The sequence below is a fragment of the Lactuca saligna genome, chromosome 2 (assembly GCF_052625555.1).
Source record: "Lactuca saligna cultivar CGN05327 chromosome 2, ASM5262555v1, whole genome shotgun sequence".
Taxonomy (NCBI): Eukaryota; Viridiplantae; Streptophyta; class Magnoliopsida; order Asterales; family Asteraceae; genus Lactuca; species Lactuca saligna.
Window position 1 is genome coordinate 149,507,544 of NC_136418.1, and position 18,705 is coordinate 149,526,248.

Here is an 18,705-nt window from a genome sequence, read left to right on the forward strand (position 1 = left end):
GTTGGGCTCTTTTCTTTGCTACCAGAAGTAATTTAACCATTTAAATTTAAACATTAAGCACAAAACTTAGTGAGTTCCCTAGATACCACATACCATAACGGGCTACGCCCAATGAACATATAAACGGCCTCGCCTACGGGTATCACCCAATAAACTCATAAACGGGCCTCGCCCATGGTTCTCGTCTAATAAACATAATAGTGGGCCTCACTTAACATACATACAAACAACCATGCAAGAGTCATAAAGATGACAAACATCTAACGTCCTACATAGTATAGTGCGAAGACTCACCTCACAGTAAACCAGACAAACACCACAGCTTGCAGGAAACGTAAAGTTGGTATTACAAACCTTTAAAATATTCATAAAAGGTTAAATATCAGTCTATGAACTTAAACTCTAAAGTTTGAACCAATGTTAAACTTAATAAAAAAGTCAACAAGTCAACATTCTGGACAAAAGAGTCAGGATCATTGACAAGCGTAATTGAGAAAACCTTAAAAGTGCACCACACTCAGGCTTATTTCACAAGCTAATTCGACTTAATCTGTTAAGTCAGAACTCCATCTTTTAGATCTGGGCTATAACAACGTTTAAATGGATAAAGTTAAACTTTATCCATTGAGTCATCCCAAAACTTACAAGATATAGAATTTAAAACTCAAAATGACCTAAATCACCCATGTAACTTGCATGACATAACTTTCATAGTCTAATGAATCCAAGGAGTGTTCCATAGTGTTCAAAAGGTGATTTATTAGTCTCAACACCAAAACACAAGATTAAAAGGACCAAAAAATGACAAATATGAAAAACAATAAGATGCCTTTTACTCACAATGGTCCAAAAATGAAATAACTATGAAACCAATGAGCAAGTTAGATGCCTTTTATTCACAATGGTCCAAAAATGAAATAACTTTGTTGGATCTACACTTGAGCCCTTCATCAAAACACTTTACAAACACCTTATTCTTCAAGCTTCACACCAAATCAAAGAGAAATAAGCTTCCAAAAGAGATTTAAAGCTCAAAATAAGAGAGATGGTTAAGGTTTTTGAAAAATCGCTCAAAAGGTCATGGGCATGAGAATGACCAAACCTTAGGGGTTAATCCCCTTTAAATCCCCTAAAAAGCTAATAAACTTGTTCAACCCATGGGTTTAGCTTGTCGCACCTATTAAAGAAGTGCCCCGTGCCCACCAAATAAATTCTCAACTTTTCAAAATTTAACAAATTTAACAGTTTAAAAGCCAAATTAAATTATGTACTGGGAATGGATGTTACACTCGAATATTAATTAATCAAATGGATTAATTGGAGTGTTCCAGAAGTATTGGAGACTAAGAGATAGACGATTTTGACTGTCCTTTTGGTAGGGATAAGATTGATTTGAATCAGAAAAGGATAAACCCTAGATTTTGAATTCCTTTTAGGATTCTATTTGTACCATATAAATAGATTGTTAGGGGTAAATCTTAGAGTTGCTTATTCCTATTCCTAAAATCGTCCCTACTCTCTCTCTCTCTCTCTCTCTCTCTCTCTCTCTCTCTCTCTCTCTCTCTCTCTTCTTGGAAGAAAATAACATCTCTCATAGGGTTGGTGCTTTTTGAATAAACCCTAACTATTGGGTGTCTTCCTTTTGCTTTTGGTATTGTGGGTCTGATTCCATTATAGGGGTGCTATGATGGATCATTCATCCTTGCAACGAGCTGACACACACAAGATCACAAACAAGCAATCTAGAGGTTAGTTGCTTTTTTTCTTTTGTTGATTTTTAAAGTATATTGTTATAACTGGTAAAACCTAGATTCTAGGATGTATGTGCCCTTAGGTAAAATTTTTGATTATTTTGCTACTTATTAAATAATGTACCTGATACTTATAATCACCAACATAAACGAAATATGATAACAAAGTGAAAACAAATGAATAAGGCCCAATGTTGTAATAAATACAATGCTTATATTCGAATTGAACGTGCAATATAACCTTAATGTTAGAGACTAACATGTAATTTTGTCTAAAAGTAATATCAAGGTTTAAGAATGACGACTACTTGAAATTAAATATAAAACATAGATTTTATGATACAAGTAATCATGATAATTATCCATTTTAATTAAGACTATATAGAGTGAGAGATGCTAAAGGATGCTAAGAGTGTTACACACCATCCCCTACCTTGTCCTAAGCAACCCACCAAAAAGAAGTCGCAAATATGGTAGCGAGAGGAGACAGGAAAGAAAAAGTTGAAAATAAGTATTGTAATTGGCTGTTGGTATTTAATTATTTTTAAAAATTTTTCCTTTTAAAATCAAACCTATTAAATTGATACATGATCACTCCTACGTTTTATATTAGACATGTTAAACTAAAAAAAACCCAACATTGCTAAGAATGCTATTATGCTACAATATAATAAAATACTAGCAAATACTATGATACCAACAGATAAGTGTAGGCATGTGAATATCTATAAGATAATTGACTATTTTTTAGAAAATGAGCTTTGAAAGTGGCTACAGGAAAGGTACGTCATAAGATCCACGTGTCGTTGTCGCGTCACTTTTTACCTTTTCTAAATACAACTCACGCTGAAATCCACGCAAGCAAACACACTTGGCCGTTGACAATCTCTCGTATAAATTTTCGTAAGCCAGAGGCCCAGAGCAGCACTGCGCCCAATTCTCAACCTAGGGTTTTAATCCCCAGGCACCGATTTATCTTCATTCTCTTCCGCATTTGAATGAATTCGACACCCTTTCTGCAATTCGTTGCAGATTGGAGCTCCTCTCCGTCTATCAGACATTGCCAATGGAACTGCCGTCACCAAAGGTCCATCTTCTCCTTTCCACCGCTATCGGCAGACCGGTGTCTCCAGATGATTCCACGGTATAAAGTTGGTTGATTAACTCGTTCTAAGTTTTTGTTTATTAAAATATCGAAATGCGTAATCGGCTTGTTAAAAAGTTTAAGAAAATAGTATGTTTTCATGTCTATTTGGCTGTTTATGCATTGATCGGTAAGTTTCTATCCGTTTCATTCGTAGTGTTGGTATGATTGATACGTGAGTTTGTACCTTGGAGGATTGCTAATAAGAGTGTAAACACATTACAGATTTTAGTTTATGATTTAATGGTTTCGATAAGGTACTGTTCCATTGGGCGTTTTAGAGAATTTTAATGTGCAGTATGATAGAACGCCTTAGTTTTGATGCATATGTTAAGTAGGGTAAATGCATGTGTGTTTCAGGGTGATGCCACCATACATACTGAGGACCAAGTTCGATGAGATAGCTAGTTGTGGTTAAAGCTAACTTGACTATGTCTACACACAATTCTATTCTATGTACTTGCATGTAATGCAAATATTAGGAAATCCGAGAGCTTGGAAATCTTAATACATAATAAAATAACACCAAATTGAAGACATCTATATTAATCTTGTTTCCATATAGAAGTGGGTATTCATTGCTCTAATATTCATAATTTAACACAGATATAAACAATTTAAGCCAAGGTAAGTAAAGTATTAAGAATGAATCAATTAAGGTGACTGAATTTGAATCAGTCAGTGATTTCCTTCTCCTTCCTATCAACCAGCATATCTTATGATATATTCATAAACAATAGAAAAAAAGAACAAGAAGGTTGTGCATCACAAATTGTATACTGTAAAGTGAATTGTATTTATATTGAACAGAATGCGAAACTGCAAGAAGCAACATCAACTCTTTCACAAATTTCAAAGGTTATTGACTCGGTGAAGAAGAAAGTTGATGCTGATCGTTGTGTTTATATCATGGTAACAGTCTTACACCAGCTATACTGTCACAACACACTTTCCTATTTCTGTAACAAACTTGATCTCATGGTTCTTTATTGTAACTCTTGCAGAAAAGAATGAAAGAGAACCAGATTAAACTGGCTGAAATTACCAAGAATCATCACAGGTTGTCTGTAGAAAGAAGAAACCTTAGGATTATAAATGGAGACAACATCATCAATTTATTGGAAAAGAGACAGAAAGATGCAATCGATATGCAAGATGGTGTTGACATCAGCTCTGAAGAAGATGAACATGTTTCTGTTGTTCTCCTTGGATCCGGGATTCCAGTCAAGAATTCTGTTAGGCCCATCAATCTTCCAGAAATGGAGAAACTTCCTCCATATACCACATGGGTTTTCATGGATAGGTGTGTTGCAGAAATATTCTAAGTGAATATTGCTTATTGACTTATTGTATTTAATTTATTGAACACAAATGCAGAAATAGAAGAATGACAGAAGATCAATCTGTAGTGGGTAGAAGGAGAATTTATTATGACAGAAATGGAGGTGAAGCTTTAATCTGCAGTGACAGTGAGGAAGAAGTTGTTGATGATGAAGAGGACAAGAAAGAGTTTGTTGAATCTGAAGATAACATCATCCGGTTTGTATATTTCAAATTTATGTGTTTTTGTGTTTCACTTGCTACATATTCTTATTTTTTTCAACTTTCACATGATTTAATTTTTCATTTTCCAGAATGACTATCGAACAACTTGGATCATCTGACACTGTCTTGGATTTACTGGCTCAACGTTTGTCTAGAAAACCCTGCGAAGTGAAGGCAAGCACTTACTGGAAATGACATTCTTACCCCTGATTTTTTTTTTCCTCTTTATATCTTCTTTTCTCTTCTCTTCTATTTTGTTTTTTATTTCCATTTGATTTTTGAATCTTTAAGATAGTGAAATATCATCAAATATCTTATAACAGACAAGATATGAAGCTCTTGTTAGTAGAGAGAATAAATACGAGGATACAGACTTCAATTTGAATTCATTTCTTGATAAAGATCTTGAAGCAGCTCAGGATTCATTAGACAACCTATTTTGTCGCAGATGCCTTGTAAGTTTTGTTATGATTTGATTTATGTTGTTGGTTTTGGTGTTATAGTTTTTGTAACATGTGATTCATTTATCTTTGTATCAACAGATATTTGACTGTAAATTACATGGATGTTCACAGGAGCTTATATTTCCTGTAAGTTAAAACCTTTGTTTATTCAGACATATTCACATGAATCTCATGACTAATTATCTTAACTTCAAATATTCTAACTAGGCTGAAAAGAACTATACATGGAACACTAAAGATGATGAAAATGTCCCATGTGGCCCACATTGTTATCTCAAGGTAATTGTTATTTCTCCCCATTTTTTAAACTTACACATGTATATATATATATTTTTAATTCACCATTTCACCAAAAAACATTTATTCAGTTATTCTACTCTTGTCTTTAGGTCCAAAACATAGAGGTCAATCCAGCAACATCTCCTATGGAGCTCGATACTCAACACACAAATAAACTCTCATCACCATATAACATTAGACAACATGTAACTCTTCAAAGAAATACCAAAAGTACCCCCAATCATGGCTCAAAAGATACAGATTTTCCATCTAATTCACATAAAGATTATAAATACTGGCGAACTATTGAAAAATCTCTTTTCGAAAAGGGTCTGGAGATTTTCGGTAGAAACAGGTAATATAATAATAATAATAGTAATCTGCTCTCATTATTTCCATCAAAAAATATATATTTTCTCATTCTCTGATTTTGTAATTCATGATCTGTTATTATTACAGCTGTCTGATAGCTAGGAATCTTTTGTGTGGTTTAAAGACATGTACAGAGGTTTTTAATGTCCTCAAATGTTACAACAATAACTTATCTTCTCAAGTGAACAATATCACAAATTCTCAAAGTGACAGCTGCAAGGTTGAAAGTAATAATAATAATAATATGGTCAGTAAAACCTATCTTTAGTTTTTTATTTTTCAATTTGTGTTTTCAGTTTAATTAATTAATTATTCACTAGGGTTTGACAATTGACACAGATAAAAAGATCAAGATTGTTACGTAGAAGAGGTAGAATCCGGCGTTTCAAGTACACGTGGAAGTCAGGTGGGACCCATTCAATGAGGAAACGTATTTCAGATAAACAAGATTTGCCATGTCGGCAGTATAATCCATGTGGGTGTCAATCGACATGTGGCGACAACTGTTCTTGCCTTGCAAATGAGACCACTTGTGAAAAATACTGCGGGTAAGCCCATCTTATAAAGTTACACTTTTGGTCCCTGGATATAGTTGATTTTTTCAATTTTGGTCCAGATAAGTTTTTTCTTGCAGTTTTGGTCCTTATTTTAGGTTTAACAATTTTTGGACCAAAAATGTATAATACTCTCTTGTTTATTTTTCTTGGTTTGTTTAACGATTTTTATTTTTATTTTTATTAGTTGCCCGAAAACCTGCAAAAATCGTTTTCGGGGATGCCATTGTGCGAAAAACCAATGTAGAAGTCGTCAGTGCCCGTGTTTTGCTGCTAATAGAGAATGTGATCCAGATGTATGTCGACATTGTTGGATTAGGTGAGAGAGATAATTAGCCCAAAAATTAAATATGTTGCTATTTATATGTAAATAAATATTATGGCATGGGTAAAAAGTAAAAAGTAAAAAGTAAAGTAATTGAATTTGTAGCTGTGGTGATGGAAGTCTTGGAACCCCTGGTCAAAAGGGTGATAACTACGAATGCAGGAACATGAAGCTTCTCCTCAAACAACAACAAAGGGTAAAACCGTAAATTTGTCTTCACTTTTACGGTTTACTTCAAGTGGTTTAGTGAAAATTAAAAGAATTAAAGTTTTGATGCGACACAGGTTTTGCTAGGAAGATCTGACGTGTCGGGCTGGGGGGCTTTCTTAAGGGTAGGTGAAATTACCGTATTATCCTTCTCTCGTTGTTATTCTTTTCTCCATATGAAATTATTCGTTTTTTATTTCCACTTACAGAATAGTGTAGCTAAACATGAATATTTGGGTGAATACACGGGAGAATTGATCTCACATCATGAAGCTGACAAACGTGGAAAAATATATGATCGTGAAAATTCTTCGTTTCTCTTCAACCTTAATGATCAAGTAAGATAAGATACATTATTTGTTTTTTTTTTTTTAAACTGCTTTATGTATTAATTATTCTTTTAACAAAATAAAAAAATTATATCGTGTATGTAGTATGTTCTTGATGCTTTCCGTAAGGGTGACAAATTGAAGTTTGCCAATCATTCTCCAAATCCAAATTGTTACGCAAAGGTATATAAATAAGTTACATTTTTGGTCCTCAAGTTTGTCCAAAAATTTAAGTTTTGGTGCCTATAGGGACCAAAATTGCAAAATTTGGACAAAATTGAGGACCAAAAATGTAATTTGATCTTTTTGGTCTTTTTAGGTAATTATGGTGGGTGGAGATCATAGGGTGGGTATATTTGCTAAGGAAAAAATATGGGCCGGGGAAGAGGTGTTCTATGACTATCATTATGCTCCGGACCAGACTCCAGCCTGGGCAAAGAAGCCCGGGGAGTCTGGTCCGAAGAGAGAAGATATGGCTAGTTCGAGTGGTCGGGCCAAGAAGCGCGCTTGAGTTCCATATGGTTTTCTTGTTACTATGTTTATAACAAATATAGCGGTTTTTGTTTTGGAAAATTATATATTAATATAATAATGATGGCAAAATGTGAATATATGGTTTATAAGTTAATAAATAGTGTTGGGTTCGTTAAAGCATACGATTTCACTGGTCTTTTGGTCTTTACTCTTTAGAAATCAACTTCTAGTTTTACATACAATTTTATAGTAACATTTGGTCATTAATTGAATATTGAGTCATTTTTTTTCTTTCCAACAACAAAATCAATAATCTTTTTAGACCAAATTGAAGTTGTAATGTGCGTTTGGGTTTGTTTTACTTGTAATATTTGGAATTGGAGTGATTTTAAATCTTTATTGTACTTAGTTATATTAGGATTTGAAATAGACTCGATTACAAAATGGTTGTGGTTATCTAAGAATTGCATCCCCCGCTTCATCAATCTCTTTTTTCTTTTTTACTTTGAGTCCTCTATTTCTTATATAACTTTTTAATATATTTGTTCTGAAAAAATGAAATGGCCTCACCCCTCCCTCCTCTTTCGGAAGGGAGGGAGAGTATATATAGCCGTGTCGTAAAACATATCTAGGCAGCTGATTGATCATCGTCTAGATGATTTAGAGACCATTCATCTAGTAGGATTTGTGGTAATCTTGATCAAAAATCGGTCTAGTGCTAAAAAATTAGTCTAGAAAGTCAGTCTAGACATTTAAAAATTGGTTAAAGCTGTGGGTAAAACAATAAAATAATACTTTTTTTGTATATTTTTTTACTTATTTTATTAGGATATTAGCTATATTTGTTTTATTAATAGATTTATTTATACTTTAAGGTCTCCGATTAATTATCGCTTATACCGATTAGTCCGACTGACAACAATCGACCGATTGATTGCCACCTAACGAATTTTATAATCTTGATATATAATAAATGAAAAATCTATCTTTTTTATTTTGTATATTTTCTTCTTAAACATCAAAATATCATATTTACCCAACTTAATTTCTAAATATTATATTACCTTTCATAAACTTTCAAAATATAAGATTCACCCAAATAATTGTTTTCAAACATTTATAATCATTATAAAACTTTATTTTTATCACTCGATTATCGTACATCTTTTATAGATCTACGTTTCAAATATAATCTATGTTCTTTATAAACTTTTAAAATCAGAGACGGAAGCAAGATTTTATAGAAGAGGTTGCATATGAAAGCATGATAGTAGAAAAAATAAAAATTTTGAAAATTTTACACTGCAGCTGGAAAAGTCAGAGGTTGCTGGTGCCACCCTGGACCCCCTAAATCCGCCCCTGTTTAAAATATGATATTTATCTAAATTATTATTTAAATAAATTTAATAAGATAAAAATATAAATAACTAAATAGTTAATTCCAAACTCTTGTATTTTTTCATCGTTGAGGCTTGAAGGACGTTTAGATCAAAATCTTTCTTTATTCTCAATGTTACATCACATGGTAAATGTTATGTGCCAAGATGCTTTTATTCTAGCAAACTTCATAATAACTAAACATGATATGATTATGAACATTTTGTACACTTGTAAGGCCCTTAACTTGCCACACTCACACTGTTATGTATAGTACTAAATGGTATTACTCTTTCATGAAGATGTAGCTGTGGAGTATGGCAAGTTAAGAACCTTCTTGCTACATCCATTCCAATAATAGTCGATTATCAAACTCAATTGAGATGGATAAACGTAAAATATCATCATTTAAAATATAACAGCTTGATAGTTTCTATCGAGTGGTGACAAGAGAAATTAAGAATGCTATTTTTGGTAATGATGCGACATGAAAGTGGTGGAACTACAAATCACGATTTCTTTCCATATCAAGAAACATCATCACCACAATCTCTTTTCATCGTGTAACCTCCAACCTCGTATTGACATTTACATCGGTTGGAAATGGTGTCAAATCACATTAATTGTTTTGATAATATTTATAATAATAATAGAGTCCTTTGGGTTGATCTTATGGCCTAAATAGCATAAGGAAATGAGTTTAATTATGTGTTACTTTATTAAGGAATTAATAAATTTATTAGAAATTATTTTGGTAAATTAATTAAAAGGATTTACTTAATTAAAAAATGTTGAATATTAATTAATCACAAGGATTAATTGGAATATTCCAAAAGCTTCAAGAAGCCTAGGTATGGACGATTTTGAGCATCCTTGGATAATGATAGAGCTGATTTGAATCATATAAGAATAAACCCTAGAGTTGTATCCATTTGAGATTTTAACAGTTAACTAATGATCTAGCAATGGAACCTTCGACGGAATTGCTCGTTCTGAAAGCTTGAATCACCAATAAAGTAATATCTGATTAGTAGTTGTTCTGCTTTTATACAATCTTTATTGATTGACCTTCTCATATCAATTTTGTTTGAACCAACATTATTCTAAAACAGAAGTTGTGTATAACGAGATAATACAACAAATGAATTAGTGTTGTTAGTTTCATCATTAGATGAAGATGAATCGTTTGCACAATTTTCCATTACTATTTTTCGAATGTTTGAATACATTTTCTAGAGAAACTAGAGAAAACAAATGGATTTGAAAAATGTTGGAAATGAGAGTAAATAGAATGGAATAGAGATAGAATGAAATAGAAATAAAATAAGGAGGTATATATATATATATATATATATATATATATATATATATATATATATATATATATATATATATATATATATATATATATATATATACTAGCCGTTACCCGCGCACAGCAGCGGGGACAAATAGCTTCTTTCAACGATATTTTTTTAAAGAAAAATGTTATGTTCCAAAAGAAAGTTCATGCCGTGGATGAGAGGAATGGCGGTAGTCGTGATAGTGGTTGGTTGAAGGCGGAAGGAGGCAGAGCGGCTGTGGTGGTGGTGGTTATACTGTCTTGGTTACTGTTTAAGGTTCTTCGAGAGAGTGTACGTATATTTCTTACTTTGAAGGGATTACGAAGATAAATATTATGAGATGGCTTGTTACCAATGTGAGAAAAAAGATCCTCTATAAATTGTTGACATTTTTTTAAAGAAAAATGTTATGTTCCAAAAGAAAGTTCATGCCGTGGGTGAGAGGAATGACGGTAGTCGTGATAGTGGTTGGTTGAAGGCGGAAGGAGGCAGAGCGGCTGTGGTGGTGGTGGTTATACTGTCTTGGTTACTGTTTAAGGTTCTTCGAGAGAGTGTACGTATATTTCTTACTTTGAAGGGATTACGAAGATAAATATTATGAGATGGCTTGTTACCAATGTAAGAAAAAAGATCCTCTATAAATTGTTGACATTGACCGCTTCAAATGGCTGAAGTGTTGAGATTGACGGGTTCAATTTGCAAATGAATTTTTCTATTAATTTGATACGAGATTTTTAGGGGATAAAGGATAAGGTTAAAGTTTTAATATTATTATATTATAAATGGGTTGTACTTCAAGCTTAATAGTTTGGACGTCTTAAAAAATAATATTATTATATTCAATCTATTTATAGAAATAGTTAGATTTCTTTTATAAGTAGTAAAGATATATATATATATATATATATATATATATATATATATATATATATATATATATATATATATTTATATATATATATGTGTGTGTGTGTGTGTGTGAGAGAGAGAGAGAGAGAGTGAGAGAGAGAGAGAGAATTGAATATACCTTTAAGGGTATATTAGATTAGGTATCCGAATTCACTATACTACGTTTTCTTGTATCATATAGACATTGTAATTGTCTAATGTTCTTATAATTCAACTTTTAACTTTATTTATTTATAACATTTTTATAAATTTCACATTTATCGTCATCTTATATAATTTTCATTTTCAATTATAATATATATAGTTAGTAGGTATTCAGTAAAAAAATGTGATGTAAGATGAATATAATAATGAAATTTCAAAAATCTTGAAAGTAAATTAAGTTAGAGCTGGAAGTTTAATAATATTATAATGAATATATCAAACAAAATGAGATATTACATTAACTTTGGATACCTAAGCTTATATCCCTTAACCTTTATATATATAAATTAAAAAAATAATAATTATTGTGACTCGTGACCAGTCGAAGGTGGAAGAAGACATTAGGCAAAAAAATCTACAAACCGCCTGATCATTAAACTGTGAAACTGATTTTCGCTCGTTATGATCTCCCTTGGCAGTACCACCAATACCGCCAACTCAAATAAGATCGCCCCGAGCCAGTTTGACCTTCCTAAAGACAAAAGATCATACAAAATATTCAAAACTGCACCACCAATACACCTTATATTTTTAGATTAAAACCATAGTGTTTTTTATTTTTTTATTTTTTTATTTTTTTATTTATTATTATTTTTACAATTATAGGATCATTTTCGCATTTTTTTTCTATGTTAATCTTTTAAAATAAATAATCCCAAACACCCTTCGTAAAGCACACCGTTTCCTTCTGCACCCCTTCCATCACTCGCTTTCTCTTCAAAACCCTAAAAATCTGCTCACTGTTCGGCCATTAATCGCACCCTCGGCTTTTTCTCGTCTACCGGAACTCCATTGATTCCAAGTCGCACAGAGTCGATCAATACAATCATGAGTGGAGCAGGAGCCGTAGCCGGAGAGAAAGGGTCATCAACAACCAAAACCCCAGCCGATTTTCTCAAATCCATTCGGGGTAGACCTGTTGTCGTCAAATTAAATTCTGGCGTCGATTATCGTGGTTCGTCTTATCCTTTATTCTTATTCGTCAATTATTTGTGTCCTTTCGTGCTGCTGTTTAATGTTTATGCTCGAATCTGATAGTGTTTTCCGAAATTGTGATGTTGAACCCCAAAATGAAGATTCCTCCTTTTGCACAAATCCCTGTTTAAGGCCACTTAAACATTTAAACTTATGCTTAGGTGTTAAGGAACCCCTAGTATTTTGATTAGTTGCAGCTGCATAATCAGCTTCCTAGGCTTGATCCGCCACCACTTAGGTTAGCAACTAATTGTTGACTGGAGTGTAATAAGAAACAATGATGTGATTAATCGACTGTTCTTAGCATGTGTTTATCAATCTTTTTCTCAATCTGTGGTATTGTTTCCTAAAAATGTGTTAAGTTCCCAGATGGAATAAGAAAAAAAGAAACTACGAATTTGGACTATTAAGATGGAATAAGAAAAATGTGTTTAGTTCCCAGATTGGAATAGAATGAACCATTCCTCAAGGAATGTCATCCCTTACATTTGGTTGATTTTCATTACATGGTATATGCCATTCAATCAATTTTTCTAAGAAATTATGGGATTTCCAATAAATCGCCCTAAGTAGTTGTGAGTTGTATAAGAATGGAATAATAAGTTGAAACTTTAATAACAATAAAAAAGTAATTGAAAATCGTATGATGATAATAAGTTGATTAATGAAGGAAATGAATGAATGTGCACAGGTATCTTGGCATGTTTGGATGGATACATGAACATAGCAATGGAGCAAACTGAAGAATATGTTAATGGACAACTTAAGAACAAATATGGTGATGCCTTTATTCGAGGAAACAATGGTAACTTAAACTTCATCATAAATGAATTTCACATTTCACCATATGACATTATGACTCATGTTTTTATTATTTTATTTTTTATTTTTAATGCATTGCAGTTCTTTATATCAGTACATCCAAGAGAACCCTTGCAGAAGGTGCCTAGTCCAATTGCTACAACTTTTATTATTATTGTTAATGTGGACAAAGTTTGGTGAAAAATATTTGAATGTAATATCCAACAATTGCTTCTTAGGAAAAAACTCAAACCAGATTTTCTCTTATTATTATTCTGAAATATGAATGAACAAAAGTATGTTAAGTTGTGGAATGGGCGTAAGGTATTTGGGCATGACTCTTTTTATTTATTTATTTATTTTTTTTATAATAAATATATCGGTCCATACCTTAATAGTTGGCCACAATTAATTGGTTTTAACTCCAAACTCTTTCTTCCAATGACATTCAAAGAAAGAAATCGAGGACTTTTTAAGGATTTCTAAATGAGTGACGTACTTTTATAACTAAATTATATATTTGTATATTATTATTTTGAATTGTGTTATTTTATTAAAATAAAATTTGTTAAATTAAAAACTATATTTAAAACACATTTTTATATATTATGATTAATTAATATCAATTTAATATATAACATAGTATTATAAAAAGTAATTATTATATTTATGATATATCTATTCAAAAAGTAAAATACAATAAACATTAAAGACTAGGAACCAAAAATGATATATAAACTATAAAGGTGTTAAGCTAAATTTGGTTATAACCTATTTATTTACACCGTATTCTTTCTGAAGTGTTTTTTTTTTTTTTTTGCTATTTGTTATATTCTTATTCAATTTGTCAAATATTATTTTGTGATTATTTGAATTTTTTTTTCAACATATGAATTTTTCTATTTTATTAAATTATATATAATATTTTAATATAATAATTGCAATAAATATAGTAATAAATAAATATTAATTTCACTAATAAACTTAGAAGCTGTTTGTTTTGCACTTACCCAGTCCAATCAGAAATGACTGCTGACTCGGTCAGCAATCAGACTGTTTGATGTGTTGTAATTTTGTTTGACCGGGTCATAAACTACTGACCGACCTCCTGACCCAGTCTCATAAAAAAAAAAGAACCGAACTCGGTCTTTATGGTCGATTGTCCTCATTTACCCTTATCCCAAAACATGTCTTCTCTTCACGCCTTTATTCCTCATCGCCAATCAAGTCTACAGCTTCATCGAGTTCTTCTGCCCCCCAACCCTCTCGCCGAACACCATCTTGGCCGCAGTAGGCAGCCCCGTTGCCGGTACCTTGTGAAGCGACACCCAACTCCAATGCGTTCCTCCACCAGCGTCACCCTCCTCCACTACCCTCTGTACTATCGATGCCTAAGGTAATTGGAGTGTGTGTTTGTGTGTTTATTTGTAATCGACACCTTAATTACACTCATATCTTAATCTAGTACAAAATTAATGAATCAATTGGCATCCAATTTTACATACATACGATTATTACAATTATTTATTCATATCAATCTGATGTTGCCAAGGAGAAATTAGGTGGACAGCAAGGGATCCATCTGGATTCCTTTCAGCATACGAATTTAACTACAGGTTCACATTCAAAGCAATTTTAATTTTCAATCATAACTACTTTACAAAGTGCTTAATCACTGATTGAACTGTGAATTCACTCCACTGTCTAACATATCCTATACAAAGATAATGATATCAGGGGAGAGCTCAAATAATATTAAATTATTTGCAACAGTGAACTAACTTATGTCTTTTTGCTTTAAAACCAATCACTTATCTTTATATTTTCCCTATTAGTAATCAAATTCCTAAATTTTAAAATGAATAATCCAATGCCACTGACAGATACAACTCATGAATTGCTTCTCCAATGGCCACCTGCCGTGGGGACACTCGTCCTTTCCTGAACACGTACATCCTGCATTACCTTGCTCTGTACTTTGCCTCGGCCACCAATAACCATGGTCTCATGCATTCGAACCACAGGTCTCGATAATCGTCTCTCTAACCGCACTTGAACAAATTGCTGATCCCCTTACTGGAAAACCAGTTCTCCCCCACTCAGGGTTCGAACAATCACCAATTGGCACATCCACAATCTACTCAGTAGACTGTCTCACCAGTTATGTCACACTTGATTCTTGAACGTATTACGTAACCATCCCAGGGCCTTCCCAAAGGAAACCAACCAATCTCCATATATCCCGTCCCTAACAAAATCTCAGAATCCTCTCCACGTGACTACCTCTAGGCATCTTAAGGCCTCAGACTGACACACCGCCGGAAACTGTAACAAACCGTTATTTCAAACCTATGTAATAGTGTAGGTCAATTTGTACTTCTTTGTAAATTAATAAAGAGAAATTTTAGCATACTATGTATATTTACATAATTGACCCTAAAAAATAAATTATTAAATAATCTCAATTGGGATGAACCAAGTGATAGAGATTGTAACAAGGTTTCCAAAAATATAAAGAACCCAAAAATCCGAGTTATAACGAAGAAGTTATGAACAATCGAAAATCCGCGACAAAACCGGCAAAACACTGTTCAGTGTAAAAACTGAATTTTTGATAAAAGGCTTTCTAACCTTAACAATCTAAATGAAAGTTATAGTTTATGTTAAACCGAAAACTTTTATAAAAAGAACACCAAAATCTGACTTCGTATGAGGAAATTATGATTTTTCTAAGTTTCAGTATAGCAGTGTACAACTAAAAACTCGAAATAAAGATCGAGTGGTTTTTAGCCAACACAACCTAAATGAGAATTGAAGGTCTCGTCATTAGTAGTACAACGGTAAAAAGACAGACAAAAATGGACGTAGTATGAAGAAGTTATGAATTTATAACGGATTCCCGTCCCGTGCTGTTTAAAATAATAATATTAAACATAAATTCAAAATTAGCCAATAAAGTCTAAACGAAATTCGTAGAGTATAATGTTACCTATGCATGCATATAAAGAACGTCAAAAACGGAGTTCGTATGCAAAAGTTATGAATTTTACAAGTTTTGGCAAAAAAATAAAGAAAAATAGCAAAAATCGGAAAATCTCGCATGAACAGTAACACCACGTCACCCTCGCATGCGAGCTTCCACGTGGCGACTGCTGATTGGACCGATGCCTTGCGTGTCGCCTCTTGATTGGGCCGCAACCGAGGTCCACTAAGAAGCCAACAACTTCGCATGGAGACACACCGGAGACGCCCCTTGCACACGCCTCGCACGCCCCTCACACACTTCCGTTCGCACGTGTCATTCTTCTATTGGACCGAAGTCTGGTCTAATCTGAGCCAGCTAGCAGCGAGCCTCCGGTCTGAAGAAGCTCCCCTCCCTTCGCCACCTATCTGACACGCGGCAGCCTCGCATGGCCTCGTATCCGAGGCTTCGGCCTATATAAGGCGTGCGAGGGTTCCAAAGATTTTTCACTTTTTCACCCTAAATTTCACCCTCTTTCACATTCTCCACTCCCCTAACCTCATATACAACCCCTAAATCCCCGGTATCAAGACTCGAAACCGAAGTAAGCCTTGAAGCCCCGAAATTCTTGAGAATTCATCCTCTCTCCTGTCAAAACTATGTCCAAATTACCACCTATCATGTGAGTTCATACCCTCGTATTTTCATAATTTCTACTATTTTACGGGGGGGGGGGGGGGGGGGGGGAATACAAGTATAACACAACAACTTTGTATTATAAATAAATGATTTCAAATCACGATAAAACAATTTTAAAGCGTCAAAAATACTCAAAATATTGAACTCTTTTATAAACTTATATTTTTCCCAAATATACATAATTTTACATGTATATAAATATAAAAGTTATCTCATCAGTTTAAATACCCTTTGTAATATGTTGAGCAAAGGATTACATGCAATAATAGTTATTTACCAATTCATAAAGTACATATAAATTATAATAGGTATAATTTATAATACATAGAGCGATACTTCAGGATTTAAGTATACATGAATACATTGTTTTACATGAAAGAAGGGTTTTCATTCAAAACAAATCAAGGGTTTAAACTTGTCAAATAAATGTTCAGAATACTAATTCAAGAACATATTGTCAATCATTTATTTCAGAATGATTGGGTTTTCATAACTAATATACATGTAACGTTTATATGCTTTTTATGAGGCATTCAATTCAGGTTGTTTAATTCATTTTAGACAACCAAGGTAAAGCCCTGACATTATAACCAGAATTCCCAGTCCGGAGATCGAAACAAGTTGTGTGTAGATCTATATCGGGATTGACAACCCCGCACTCAGGCTGCTAGCCTGAGTGACAATTGTTATCAACAGTTTAAGCGCTCACAAAGCGTTTGTTTTAGGCGTTCATGTCTTAGTATGGTTATAATAACTCATTAAAAAGATATTAACAACACGTTAGTGTATAAACAACTAAACGTATGTATATCTTCAAAGCACTAGTTTACAAAATACAAAGTACAATGGTATACTACAGTTTTCAATAACAGCTGGCGAAGTTAGGCACACATTCAATTACAAGTTTTAAAAATACATTGGTTCACAAATAGGACGGTTTTATGGGAACAAAACTACTTTTCACATACCACAGAAAATATGGGATTTTCTAGAACAATTTTCATATTCAAAATACAAAGACACCCATGCAAACATAAAGACTTATGTACTCACTCAACTTATTGTTGATACTCTCTTTTCAAATTACTTGTATTCTTAGGGAAATAATAACAGGTACTCCCCGAGCTTTTTGAGAAGATGGAGCCATTATGAGTCTTATCTTCTTCTTTTGTATAACTATTTTGGTTTCAATATACAATGATTGAACACATGTAAATATTATACTTTTAAATACAATAGTTGTTTGTACTTTCATTACTATGATGCATGTGTTGTGATACTACAAATGAAGTCCTCCACCCCCGGACGTTTCCGCCGTTTGGTTTGGGGGTGTGACAGAAACCCCACTGTTCCGAATCCAATCTGTCTTTAATCCGTAAATAGAGCCTTTTCACGCACTGCTACTCTAACTCCTCGACATGCCTCCCAAATCGGGTATAATCATAAAAGCACATACCTCATCCACCGGAAACTAACAATAACAATGTACCACTCTCAACAAAGCACCTCCTCTTTCCCAACCATCATAGCCCCACTAATGACTCACTCCTGGGATAAGAGTATCTACCAAAACTTACCGCCCACACATTCTGGTGAAAAGATTACAAACTTTTTCTACCGTTATAGGGTCTACCTCCAACTCTGAAACCGGAATCTCATTATTCTCTGCTGCTTCTCACCGAGAATAGTACAACTCTGATCATCGACAATGGCATCTCTGCTATTGACCGACTGCTCAGCTTAGACCGCAATCCTCCATGAGGCATCACTTCTATTCATCCCTGAATCTTGCGACTCTTCACAAAATTTCTCGGAAACCACTCAATTTTCCACCCTCCTTAAGGTATGTTCCATTAGAACTCGTTCACATGGCCCTATGGCTCCATACTCTATAACATTTGATCCTTAGTATGATCGATCTCCACGAAATAATTGGTAAAACCAGAAGCACTATCCGCCACGAAACATGGCACTTGAAACATGCTATCTCC

General features: G+C 33.4%; 2 protein-coding genes across 3 annotated transcripts; both read left to right on the forward strand.

Annotated features, from left to right (window-relative positions):
- The first annotated feature begins 2,544 nt into the window (after positions 1-2,544).
- LOC145032031 (histone-lysine N-methyltransferase CLF-like) lies at positions 2,545-7,621 on the forward strand. 2 transcript variants are annotated; one of them, XM_078980697.1, is made up of 17 exons: positions 2,556-2,895; positions 3,706-3,807; positions 3,900-4,198; positions 4,273-4,434; positions 4,530-4,614; positions 4,764-4,895; positions 4,983-5,030; positions 5,112-5,183; positions 5,294-5,538; positions 5,643-5,802; positions 5,895-6,103; positions 6,297-6,428; positions 6,540-6,630; positions 6,719-6,766; positions 6,851-6,979; positions 7,076-7,153; positions 7,290-7,621. In XM_078980697.1, exons 1-17 carry the CDS (start codon positions 2,818-2,820, stop codon positions 7,479-7,481), a joined length of 2,262 nt encoding a protein of 753 aa, XP_078836823.1. In that variant the 5' UTR covers positions 2,556-2,817; the 3' UTR covers positions 7,482-7,621. The 2 variants fall into 2 exon arrangements, 1 of the variants encoding a protein (XP_078836823.1); XR_013677064.1 differs by lacking the exons at positions 7,076-7,153; positions 7,290-7,621 and having other exon boundaries at positions 2,545-2,895; positions 6,703-6,766; positions 6,851-6,865.
- Positions 7,622-11,940: 4,319 nt separating this feature from the next.
- On the forward strand, positions 11,941-13,362 carry LOC145032032 (sm-like protein LSM36B). The gene is made up of 3 exons (XM_078980700.1): positions 11,941-12,232; positions 12,944-13,057; positions 13,156-13,362. The coding sequence occupies exons 1-3, from the start codon at positions 12,106-12,108 to the stop codon at positions 13,200-13,202; spliced, it is 288 nt and encodes a 95-aa protein (XP_078836826.1). The 5' UTR covers positions 11,941-12,105; the 3' UTR covers positions 13,203-13,362.
- The last annotated feature ends 5,343 nt before the right edge of the window (positions 13,363-18,705 follow it).

What these genes read in the sequence shown, in the direction of transcription:
- LOC145032031 (XM_078980697.1), top strand. Translation starts at nt 2,818, where the DNA reads ATGGAACTGCCGTCACCAAAGGTCCATCTTCTCCTTTCCACCGCTATC. An exon ending in GAGATTTTCGGTAGAAACAG is followed by an intron (nt 5,539 to 5,642) that starts GTAATATAATAA and finishes TTATTATTACAG; the next exon opens with CTGTCTGATAGCTAGGAATC. An exon ending in TCCTCAAACAACAACAAAGG is followed by an intron (nt 6,631 to 6,718) that starts GTAAAACCGTAA and finishes GATGCGACACAG; the next exon opens with GTTTTGCTAGGAAGATCTGA.
- LOC145032032 (XM_078980700.1), top strand. Translation starts at nt 12,106, where the DNA reads ATGAGTGGAGCAGGAGCCGTAGCCGGAGAGAAAGGGTCATCAACAACC. An exon ending in TTCTGGCGTCGATTATCGTG is followed by an intron (nt 12,233 to 12,943) that starts GTTCGTCTTATC and finishes GAATGTGCACAG; the next exon opens with GTATCTTGGCATGTTTGGAT. An exon ending in CTTTATTCGAGGAAACAATG is followed by an intron (nt 13,058 to 13,155) that starts GTAACTTAAACT and finishes AATGCATTGCAG; the next exon opens with TTCTTTATATCAGTACATCC.